The sequence below is a fragment of the Periophthalmus magnuspinnatus genome, chromosome 11, assembly GCF_009829125.3.
Source record: "Periophthalmus magnuspinnatus isolate fPerMag1 chromosome 11, fPerMag1.2.pri, whole genome shotgun sequence".
Lineage (NCBI taxonomy): Eukaryota > Metazoa > Chordata > Actinopteri > Gobiiformes > Gobiidae > Periophthalmus > Periophthalmus magnuspinnatus.
In genome coordinates this window covers 26,060,975-26,073,148 of record NC_047136.2, presented here as the reverse complement: position 1 = coordinate 26,073,148, position 12,174 = coordinate 26,060,975, and the positions used below count along the sequence as shown (strand labels likewise).

The 12,174-nt window shown below is 41.2% G+C and overlaps 2 protein-coding genes across 2 annotated transcripts; both read left to right on the top strand.

The window, feature by feature from the left end:
• The first annotated feature begins 1,464 nt into the window (after window positions 1-1,464).
• On the top strand, window positions 1,465-9,896 carry hivep3a (HIVEP zinc finger 3a). Its single transcript, XM_033974936.2, has 3 exons — window positions 1,465-5,395; window positions 6,205-6,323; window positions 9,692-9,896. Exons 1-3 carry the CDS (start codon window positions 1,721-1,723, stop codon window positions 9,894-9,896), a joined length of 3,999 nt encoding a protein of 1,332 aa, XP_033830827.2. The 5' UTR covers window positions 1,465-1,720.
• A 49-nt stretch (window positions 9,897-9,945) lies between these two features.
• LOC129456682 (uncharacterized) lies at window positions 9,946-11,219 on the top strand. Its single transcript, XM_055225575.1, has 2 exons — window positions 9,946-10,019; window positions 10,794-11,219. Exons 1-2 carry the CDS (start codon window positions 10,005-10,007, stop codon window positions 11,217-11,219), a joined length of 441 nt encoding a protein of 146 aa, XP_055081550.1. The 5' UTR covers window positions 9,946-10,004.
• Window positions 11,220-12,174: the final 955 nt, after the last annotated feature.

Here is a 12,174-nt window from a genome sequence, read left to right as displayed (position 1 = left end):
ACAGTAGAAAGGCCCCAGTAGGTTTGGGAATTGAATCCAGGACCTTCTTGCTGTGATGCACTGATGCAGAGATGCTTTGAGTTATGTTTTTCCTCAGTTACCTTCACTGTTCATTAAGGATGGGAGTGTGAATGTTATAGTATTGAAATATCAATGCTGACTCAAAACAAATGTTGGTATCAATAGTGTTATGCAAATATCGATATACATTATGCAAATGTTAAGGCTAGGCGTAATTTTTAGACGTTGTTTTGTGTTAAAACATCTCCATCGGCAACATTTTGGACTGATCCAGCTGTGTCAGATGTTTGTCCTTTAGAGTCTGTTTGAGTCTATTATATAGTATATTTTAATAGTTTATTTATATTTTTTTTAAGAATGACACATAATAACATAGATATAGAGAACTTGCAAAATCTAAAGAAATCAAAGACAACATTAGTAAAGGAGATCTTGAACTTCTCTCCATCTAAAGTGATCCTGCTGATTTAGTGACAGTGATTGGTTGTTCATGATGGTCAGTGTTCATCGTCTTAGAATTATGTATTTGTTGTATATTCTTTCAGAGTTACATCAAAACTGATTATCAACATGTTATCAGTCATTTGGCCCCCATCCAGCAGCCTCTCTGTCTTCCACCAGAATGTGGGTGTACAAACCAGCTGGTCAGTGAGTGGGCAGCCATGTTTACTGTTTCAGTATGCTGGCACACAAAATACTGGGAGTTTTCTCCACCATCTCCACCGAGTCTCCCTATGCATTTTACATCCGTGCACTTGTTTGTGATGAATTGCAGACGGACATCCTTCATTCTATTAGATCTAATCAGAGTTAGAAAGCAGAGCTGTAATATGCCTACAATCCCTCAAACTGATGTAATAAGTGTCGTGCTAAACGAATTACGGTGTTATCAGACAACAAAATGTCAGATACTCTGTTAATTACACTATGCCAAGACAGTCTCTGGGTTCACATGCTAGTTATTCATGTGAAGAGCAACAAACATTATCCATAAAATGGTGGCATGCTCTCAGTTCATTTAATTTTTTTGGTAATAATTACTATGTTTTAACACTTTTTTGAAGGCTCTGTAATGCTAACTTTATGTTAATGCTAAACTAAAAAATGTCCATGTTTGAAGGCCAGCTGAAAATTATAGAACTACTTTGGATTTGATGTCTTTGTTATCGAAATAGTGCTGCCTGTTAAAGATATTACATAAATAGATCTGTAGTCATGAACTGTTAAAGCAGATGGTTATGTCACATTGAGAGTCAATGGTTATGAAACACTCAAGTAATAAATAATCCATGTGTAAAATCAATAGTCATAGAGTCTTTTACTGCAAATATTGACATGTTTTTCTTTGTTTCCACAGGTCTTGCAGAGAGGAGTGAAAACATTCAGTGTGTCAATTGAGAGCAAGCAAGTTGAGCCACTGACTATGATGGGGCACTTTGAGACACCTTGGTCAATTTCTTCAATGACACATGTGATACATCTACAACATCATACATCTGTCCTCCTCAGTATATGTGTGCCACTAATGTAATATCCCTAAAAGAACCTTTGAAATATGAGAAGTCACCAGAAGTAAATGAATAAGACTTTTCTACCTTTTCTACCAACATTTCTCTCAGTTAATGTTTTGGTTCAAACTCCATAGCCTGGTACAGGCAGACGCTTCCCACGAGTCTCCCTGAGGTTCTCTGTACATTTTATGGAGGCCTTGAGCAGTAGCCTGACAACCGGGGAACAATCCGGAGGTCAAGAACATAGTGAACAAGATTCTCCCCATGTGCAAACTCCATCTCCTTCAAAGCCGCAGCAAAGTGACTGTTCGAAAAGTTCTCATGGAGCACCCCAGCAGTCCAAACAATCTAAAAGACAGTTACCTGAACGCAAACGTCTCAGGGCTCAGCGGCAGAGCATTGACTCGGACACTATCCCCGAACACAAACAGAAAGAAACCAAAACACTTTCAGAAAACTCCCCTGCGACCACACCTGGTGCCAACTCATCCAAAGCAGAAACACAAGAGGGTACCCCTAAACAGAAACGCGAGCGTAAACCCCAGAAACCTGGTAAATATGTGTGCACATACTGTGGCCGCGCCTGTGCCAAGCCTAGTGTCCTGCAGAAGCATATTCGGTCGCACACAGGAGAGCGGCCCTACCCCTGCCCTCCATGTGGTTTCTCCTTTAAGACTAAGAGTAACCTTTACAAACACCGCAAATCACATACGCACAGGGTGAAGGCAGGGCTCACTGTGGGGGACAGTAGACCCTCAGAGGAACAAATCACAGAGTCAGAAGATGAAGCCAGACATCTACCATCAGCGTCTACTATTCCGTCAATCAAAAACCTCGAAACAAACCAGGTCAAAGATACTACTACTACTGCAATGGATAATTCATATGCTGTACGGAAGAGACTGGCCATGCGCCTTAGTAGAGGAAGAGTAGAGACTCCCAAAGACACAACTGATGACAAGAACCTGTCTCTGATATTAGGCAGTAAAGAAAGCACTGAATCAGGCTACTTTTCCCGTTCTGAAAGTACTGAACAGGACATCTATCCAAACACAAGTGCCAAAAGTTATGCAGAAATCATTCTTGGCAAATATGGACGTCTTGGACACCTACAAAGGATGTCTCGTCAGAATAACCAGCAGTCCCCAAGTCAGGAGGACAAAGGTGTGCCATTCACAGTGCCCAAGAAGCAAGTCATCGACCATATCACCAAACTCATTACTATCAATGAGGCAGTAGTGGACACCAGTAAAATTGACAGTGTAAAGCCAAGGAGGTTTTCATTGTCAAGAAAGAATTCAGACCCTCAAAAGAGTTCACCTCCAAAAGAACCCCTTCTCCAGGTCCCCAAAGCTGCAGAGTTCCTCTATAAGAGCAGCGGGTCAATCACTATGGGAGTACCATGTGAGAAATTCCAACACCATTCACCAAATGTGCATCAACCTGGTCAAACATCTGCCCCTCTGTTAAGAAGCCACTCAATGCCAACTGGAGCTACTTCTACTGATGTTGCTCCTGTGGCCGCAAATAAATTCCGTCTCAGCCAGTCTTTTGATGAAAGAGAACCTTCTCAATCACAGGTACCTCGCCGATATGGAATGCTGAGAAGGCAACCAGCAATCGATGGCGATTCCGAAGGTCCTCACTCATTTTTCAGTGATTCTCTGACTACTGTGCCTGACCACAGTCAGAGTCAACCCCAGCCGTATGAATGTGAGACCTGTGGCACAGGCTGCAAGGATTGGGAAGGCTATAAAAAACATCGACAAACCTTGTGTTTAGTGCATCGCCCCAGAAATGAGGTGGTCATTAGTCAGATGGAATGCTCCCAGATAATGACCCAGTCAGCCAGACCAGGGGCATTGGCGCTGCGCAAGAGAAGAAAAGCCGAAAGTTTTGAGCTTGAAGACCCTGCATCGCCTACAGCTCTTTCCTCCTGTCCTGAATCTGAACAGTGTAACTTTACAAGCAATGCAGGCTATGAGATCCCCAGAAGACCCACACAAACCTGTTCTGTGATTCAACATACAAGTTCATTTGAAAAGCAAGAATCTCTGTCAGACAGTCAAAGCACTGAACCAACAAAAGATCCTCCAATTCAGAGAGATTCAGATATTTTACAGAAGCAATCAGAATTGTCAGGAAAAGTTTTGAGTCGAAAACTGGTGCGTCAACACAGCGTTCAGGTGCCCGAAATACTGGTCACAGAGGACTCTCACACAAACCCTGAAAATGTCCCTTCAGCACCTGCAAAACCTTCAGAAAGGTCTGAGGAGTTCCAGTGGCCACAGAGAAGCTCTTCACTTGCCCAACTTCCTATTGAAAAACTTCCTCCAAAGAAGAAACGTTTGAGATTGGCTGAGGCTGCCCAATCTTCAGGAGAATCCAGTTTTGAGTCCATTTCTTTACCACACAGTCCCAGTCAGGAGAGTAGTGCATCATATGCTTCTAGTCGTTCCACATCCTTTGAGGAGTCAAACAGACTTGAGTCAGAAACCTTAACGTCTCCAAGAAGGTCGAGAGCTCCTCAAATGTTAACAGTGCCTGGTGTCCACCCCCATCGTGAGATGAGGCGCTCAGCCTCTGAACAAGCACCTCATGACCTACAGCCACAGAATGTTACTATGTCAGAGACCCGTAGTAAGTCGTTTGACTACAGCAGTCTATCCCCTGAACGCTCTGCACTTGGGTGGAGAGAAAGGCGAAAATGTCTTTTAATTAGGCACACTGCTGTCACAGATCCAGATGAAGAGGACCTGCCATCCTCATCTGTCCATACTTCAGAAAAAGTGAGCTTTAGCCCTCAAACAACCTCTGTGTACTGTAGCAAGTCCCCTGGCTCACCCTTACAGGGTGAAACCATATCACAATACTCTAAAAGCATAGAGATTGTCCATCAGTGGAAGCAACAAAATGTACAGTTAACACAAAACTCAGAACAACTTAATAAAGTAGTGGGGTGTGATAATCCTTTCAAAGAGGAGGCCTTAAAGGTTTGTACAGATCCTCTCTCTTCCCTGACCCCAAACCCTACACAGGGACTGTCAGGAGCAGCCAGAGCCCACTACTTGCCTGTCTCAACAGGGCTGAAGCTGGAGATCCCCCCAGGACCCCGACAGTCTTTAGTGGTTTCTCACAGCCACATGCCTCACTCCAGCGTACCACAGATCATATCCAGTGTGGAGCGTGTGCGACCCATAACCTCCGCAGCAGTAGTGGTGCGTTTCCAGACACACACCCTAACCCCTGCATGCGCCATCTATACCACCCTGTCCCAGGCCGCCTCCCCCAAACCTTTGGAAGCGGTCGATGCAGCAGTGCCACACTCTATCGATCAGTCCGCTGTTGACTGTCTAAACTATGGAAGAGCAAGTCCTGAGCTCCCGGATTGGTCTGGAGAACTGAGAACCTCAGGTTCAGGAGGCAACAAACGCGTGCTCTCTCCTTCTAATAGCATTGAATTATCTCCAGAATCACAGCAACAACAGAAAAGAGTGAAAGAGGATGAAGTGCATGACACTCAAGAACTCAATCCAGAACCTCCATCTTGCCGAACCAGTGAATGCCCCCCAGTCTCCCAAGCCGGACCTCCTTACCCTACTTTATTGTCTAGTACCTGTAACAGCTGGTGCTATTTGAACTATGTAAAACCAAACCCTGCAGCTCTCGACGAAGAGAAGCCCTCAGTGTATTCTTCTTGGTCGACCAGTGGCTATGACCCCAACCCCCCAGGACTGTCCAGCAAGACAGCCCTGTCTCTGGTGCACTGTAAGCAAAGGCTCAGCCCAACCATCTACACTACCTCTTCCATGTCTGCTCCAAGTGACGAGGCAAAGGAGGAACACAGACCCAGGTCACCAGAGGTAATTACATGTTGTGGTAGCACTTTATTTTAGGGTACGCTTATTCGATCTGGGGTGTCCAACTTTTTTATAAATAAGTAATTTTTATTTTATTTTTATTTTTTTAAGCTAAAATGTATAATGTAAAAGCAGCACTGTGATCAAATGAAACCATAGTGCACTGTGAGTAACTAGTAATAAAGTAATTTTATTTCTCATCAGCTCGGAAGTAAACACTGAAAGCCGCTCTTTGGTTTGCTGCGCTTAGGTGGTCCATCCCATTTTAATTCCTGGTCTGAAAATGTTAAAGTTTGAGAATATTGACTTAAAGAGGTAGACACATTAAAATGTCTACTCAATTCTTTACTGTGTAAAAATCAGGGTCCTCAGCTTTATCATCTAAATAGCAGCCAATTTGCATATATGTAAGTGACTAATGATGTTCATGTTAATTATTGTTATTCTTATTCTGTATAACCTAGTTTTATGCTAATAAAAATGCTAGACATTAACTAACACTATTTATAAATTCTCTGTTACTGTTTATTTGTATGATGTTAAGACATTTTTGTACTTTTGTACTTTTTTGTACTGTAAAAGTTAATAAATAATAAAAAAAAACCCTGAATAAAACATAATAAGTAGCAAATAATAGACATTTTCACCACATTAACCATGTACAAGTATGCAAATTAGCAGAGTACATGCAAATGAGTGTACCCTAAAATAAAGTGTTAAAAAAGTTACTTCTCATCTTAAATATTATTATTCATGAAGTATTTTTTATGACCAAAAAACTGTTTAATTTTATTATTATTATTTTTTAATAGATTTACCTCAAGACAGCGTGTACAGATCACAGCAAAGAACATCAGCCAGTCACCGTGGACAACTTAAACAAGCCACCTGAGGAGAAGATAGTAGAGGAAACAAGGATGGCTAAAATAAGGTAAATATCAAACTGTGATCAAATTATGTTCATTTAGGTAAACAATAGTGAGAACCACGTTTTGAGGTGGGTAATATAAAAAAAACAAAAAAAACATGAAAAGGTAACCTGATAAAAAAAAAGAAAAGAAATAATAATAATAATGTTGAATTGTCAAAGTTACAAAGATATTAAGTAATATTTCTACACTGTAATGTGTAAAGTGTAAAGTGATCACGGGCACACTTCGGGCTCCATTGACAGGCTTCAATTCAGTTTACATTAGAAAACCGTCGCCCTCTCTCCGTAACGGCTGCAGTGAGCCTCGTCATTTTGTTCTTAAAATGTTCGTATTAACCCGATCTACATGATCCTGGTGTTTTTATTTTGCTATTGTGTCCATAACTCAAGATATGAACATTAATAACAGACAAATCAGGCGCCTTCTTTGCCCGAGGTGGCTTCCTGTAGCATTAGCAACAGGTTTGATTGACAGTGTTGCTAAGCGTCCGCTCCCGGCTAAACCAGCGGTGCGGGCGAGAAGGGGATTACTTTCAACAGCCTTGCTCCGGATTGGCTCTTTGGTTGCTATGACACTCACAGTCGTAAGTGCAAACATGCAACTCAAAATCCGTCCTCATAACTTCTAGCTTCGATGAGCTTCATTTGACTGGAGCCAAACATCTTAGTCCACTTCTTTATACAGTTTTATGAATTGAAAAAAAAAAAAAAAAAATCTCCAGAAAATCATATTGTCTTATTGCTATTATAGTGTTTACGGGATAATAGTACATATGTATCAGTATTGTCTTTATATTTACCCATAATATTGTCATTTTCACACTGAAAATAATAAAAAATAACTTTGGTGTGTAAGGCAATGTGGTCAGTGATAATAAATAGTTACAGACAGTACTTCCTTGTTATGATAAAACCCATTTTAAACAAGGTAGATCCTAGCTCTAATTTTCTCCTGCTGGCATTTCGTTTCACATGAAAGAGGAGACAGCTCTGCGGGGAGGCGAGACCGAAGTGCGATACAGATCAGAAATAAACGGTGTGGAGAGGAGGGTGCCATCTTCGTGACTCTTTTGGGTTTGGGAGGGTAAACGTGTGAACAAAACTCTAGTTGTGACTCATTTTGACACTTCGCACAGCCTTCCCTTAAGGACTGAGTCATCCCTCGCTCCCTCTCTCCGTCCGTCTGCTCAGTCTGTCTCTCCGCGCTCAGACAGTCAGAGGCGGGAGGCGGCTGAAACGAGGCCAGTTCCTTTCGATTTGACATTCAAATATCACAGAGGGAACGGGACATTACAAAACAAGTGTGGGTTACTTGAACAGCCACCCACCCTCCAAAAGTAAGCTGCCCATTGTGAATGAAAGTAGGGCTGATTAGCTAGCTGCATCTAATGTGAAGAGGATATCAACAAACACAATTACTTTTCTGGTCGTATATTATGCGTACAGTGCAGTATAGGAAAATAAGTGTCGCTGTAGCTACATTTTTCCTTTGTGAGTGAGCCTTACTTCAAGCCACTGGAGAAACGAGTGAGGAGCAGGCCAGGGCTGACATAAGCAAATACTAAAATCAAAAACTTTTTTTTTTTTTTTTGTTCTTGATCAAAATTGTTATTGCCTGTAAATATTTAGGATATTGTAAAATCAGCTCGTATAGGGTCAAAAGGAGACCGAAAAGTATCAGGAAGTGCACTGTTATCCTGGTGTTGTTTTAGCCTTACTGTGCTGCTCTTTGACCTCTGAAAATTGGGAAAAGCTCTTCATTTACTAACTAGTCAAGAAGAGCCCCAAAAGAAATCTTATAAATGTGTACAAGAGTTATGAGCTAAATCTAAGTAGTAGGGATTCAAGATAAATTACAATTTTAAGTGGTCGCATTTACCAAATTCCCTCATTTAGGCAGCTCAGAGCATAAGACTTTTCAGATGCATTTTCTGAAACGCTTGGGATTCTTCTCATATTTAACAAAAATGCAAATCTTATCACAACCATAGTATCTATCAGGTAGGTAGCAAATATTTTTCCAATATTATTGAGCTCTTGTATAGGCTAGCAATTTTTTGGTTTCTCCCTGTACGCTTAAGTCGTCCAACTTGTTCTATAACTTGACGTGTTTATGATCTTTGGTGAGTCTGCCCAGCCATGAGGCCTGTAATGGAAATAGAAATCAAAACAGATTATAATCAGATTGATTGTTTGTCGTACGACGATGTTTTCACTTTGGGTGTTTTTTCATGCTTATTTGGAGCAGCAGCTGGTCTGGGCCCGGGTTTCCCTCCCTCTCTGCCATGTTTTTATTGGCCGACCACTGCAAACCCCGGGACCTTGGGCCACATGGTAGGCTCCCCTGTTTGGACTGGCTGGTGGCGTGAGCTCGTGAAGGGGCTCAGAGTCTTGTCCTATGAAAGCTGCTCTGTTCGAGATGAAGTGGGTGCCTTGCTGAGGGGCCCTTGGGTGTAAACGGAGGCCCAGCTGCCACAGTGTGAGCTCACAGTGCAGCGCAGGCCAAACAGACAGGCCCGCAGCATTAGACAAACACAGGCTCTGAAAGCCGCTTACAGGTGCTCACGGGCCCGCAGGCCGTCACTCAACTCCGGGAGACCATTCATTACAGCTAGCAATTACAACTAGCATCGTCACGGGGCCACATCCGCACATCACTCTGGACTTAAAGTGGCTGTATAAGTAGATCTTGAAGTCAAAATGAGACTGCTATGTACTGTCTGCATCAGAGGTGATTAGAGTAGCCAAAAGTAATATTACTCAAGTAGAAGTACAAAGTAGATATTCAAGAAATTACTCAACTAAGAGTAAAAAGGTGTTTGATAAAAGTACTGCTCAAGTAAGAGTAATGTAAAGAGTAATAACATCTGATTTATAATTTAGAGTTGATGTAATTGGAAGTACAAAACATTAAATAATGCACAAATCTGCTAAAAAAATTTCTTGACTGAGTACCACACACCTCTGGTCTGCATATATATATATATATATATATATATATATATATATATATACATATATATATATAATATATATATATATATATATATATATATATATATATATATATATATATATATATATATATATATATACATATATACATATATATATATCTTTATCCTCTGAGAATCAGGAAGTGCTCTGTTAGCATGTTGTTATTAGTGTTAATGTGATGGCACAACTCAGCTCAAGAAGTTGTGCAAAGCGTTTATCACGGTGAATAATGAGAATGCTCAGAATGCACAGGGTAAGTAATGAATAACTCCAAAATGTTAAAATGGTACTAGTTCTGTTTTCCACATATTTAAGACAGTTATAATTAGGTACAGTGCCTTTAACTTCACCCTTCACTCCACTCCCGACAGATCAAATGAAAAGTGCGGCCGTGGACCAAAGGAGAGCCCAGTCGACCATAAAGACTCCAGTGTGCAGCCGGGGAGCACCCGAGACTCAGGTGCCCAGGATACATACAGTATACACTCCAGTACAGCTGTCACATCAGGAGGTGAGGGATGGACATCAGCGAGGTTTAAAACCAGACTCAAACGAGCTCATGTGAGTGTTATTTGAAAACGCATTTGAAAATAAATAAAACGGTGCCATGTCTCTGCTGTATTTCAGAAAGTCACACCAAATATGAAATACTGAAGGCTGCTGAAGAAACCTCCTGTGACTTGGATGACAAACACACAGGTACAAATATATTTTTTTAGCTTCCAAAATATGTCGGTAGAAGAGCAACTGACTCATTACATTACATTATATTATTTGAATTTTACGTTTTTTTCTGAAATTGTAAATAGCTGTGGCACTGTGGGTTTAGTATGTGCCACCCAAACAAAGGGTCACTGGTTAAAATCTCATATAATGTGCATTATATACTGTCAGGTATACTTGGGCGTGACACTTACATTAATGCTATAGTATAAAATAACATAATGGTTTGCAAATTTGTAAAAGGAAGGGCATCTGGCATAAAAATCTGCCAAATCGCAATTCCCAGGGTTAATTGTTGCAACCTCAAATGAATAAACAGAGGTCAGACTATTTTTAATGTAGTATACTGATTGTCCATACTTTTTGAGGCCAATTAAGTTAGAGGACAAGCTCATTAGTATCGAATCACAATACTGATTCGATACTAATGAGCTTTATATTAAAATTCATTGAAACTCTTCTACTATAACATATTGTAATACATTACTTTGGCGGATAGAGGATATTAATATCTTCGCCTCACCCCAGCTTGAAGTGAACAATGTCAAGATAAACTGAATATTTATATCAATTTACAGTTATTTACACATGTTTTTATTTGACTGATTGATTTATTTGATTGCAAGTATCAGTATTTTTGCGTGAGAATCGATACTTTTCGTTACCTCAGTCAATATTAATATATATTGATATTTTGGTAGTGATTCATCCATAACTACTCGTGAAATATCTGACACTTCTTTCTTCCAGTTCCAGAGCCCTATCCCGCTGACTGCCCAAAACCGCTCCATAATAACCCAAACCTCCAATGCACCGACACAGACAAACCCGTACAACCCGAGACTCAAATCACCAAGGACAGTGACACCCGTTGCGATGAAGAAAAAGGACCCTCTGCTGTCTCTCCCCTCACCTCCACCCCCGCCCTCACCCACCGAGACAGCTCCCAAAGGACCTCGGCAAGCGTCAGAAGGGCTCTGTTCGCCCGGAGACGATTCCAGCCCACCGCCCTCTGCACAGGCTCCCCCCAACCTCCAGAAAAAGAGCCGTCTCCGCCCCCCTCGTCCCGCTCCCCCGTGCCTGTGTCGGCCTGCTCCTCTCCGGGTTGTCATGTCAGCAGCTCCTCAGAGGGGCTGGGGCCTCCTCCTCCTCCTAGGTGCCTTCTCACAAGAATAGCCCAGTCCCCTAAAGCGACCTCCCGTGGGTCCCAACACTCGCAGGCAAACACCCAAGACCGCCGGGATAGTACGCAATCAAAGGTGAGACTGGTAAGTAGCTGTGAATGTAAACATGTAAAAAAAAAAAGATAGAAAGAAGCATCACAGTATCCATTTGGTTTTAGTAGTGGGCAGTAATTGGATACATGTACGAATACATACATTTACAGTATATGGAAAGAAAAAAAGTAGTTGTGTTTGTTCCATAGCAAGTACATTTTATTTGTACTTAATTCATATTCTATCAGCACTTTTACATGAGGAAGGGACAAAACTATTAACTTCATAACTGTACTCAGCCATTCATTCATTTTACCTGCTCAATAATAAAACATTAGCTCATTGTAAACCCCCATCTTGCCTACTATGATTGGTTGGAGGCTGGAGGCTGATGGCACAGAAAGGCAGTCTTACAGTCTTGCAGTCTTACAGTCTACCCCAGGGCGGCTGTGGCTACAGTAAAAGCTGCAGTGAAGCACAATGAAGTATAAGTGAAGTTTTCTGATGGAGGATTTGTCACCTCCTTGTTCCTATAGAGCAAGGGTGTCAAACACATTTTCACCGAAGGCCACATCAGCAAAATGGCTGCCGTCAAAGGGCCAAATGTAAAATAACTACCGGTACTTTTTAAAAAATTGTTACTTAACTGTTTCTGTATTCATTACTTCAGAATCAGAAGACATTTATTGCCATTGTCAGTGAACACAACTCACAAACTAGGAACTTGCTTCGGTGATAAAGTGCAACACAAAAACACTGAATAACAATAATATAAAAAAGTTGAAATATAGCTATTATAATTAAAAATATATACAACATCAGAACAACTTCTACTTCTTCAAGTTACAAATATTACATATGTATTTGCAAATGTGTAAAATATATGTCTGTGTAACTACTTGTCTCCTGATGAA

Excerpts from the sequence above, each read along its gene's own strand:
- hivep3a (XM_033974936.2), top strand. The coding sequence starts at position 1,721 with ATGGAGGCCTTGAGCAGTAGCCTGACAACCGGGGAACAATCCGGAGGT. Across the intron at positions 5,396-6,204 it reads ACAGACCCAGGTCACCAGAG|ATTTACCTCAAGACAGCGTG; the intron begins GTAATTACATGT and ends ATTTTTTAATAG. Across the intron at positions 6,324-9,691 it reads ACAAGGATGGCTAAAATAAG|ATCAAATGAAAAGTGCGGCC; the intron begins GTAAATATCAAA and ends CACTCCCGACAG.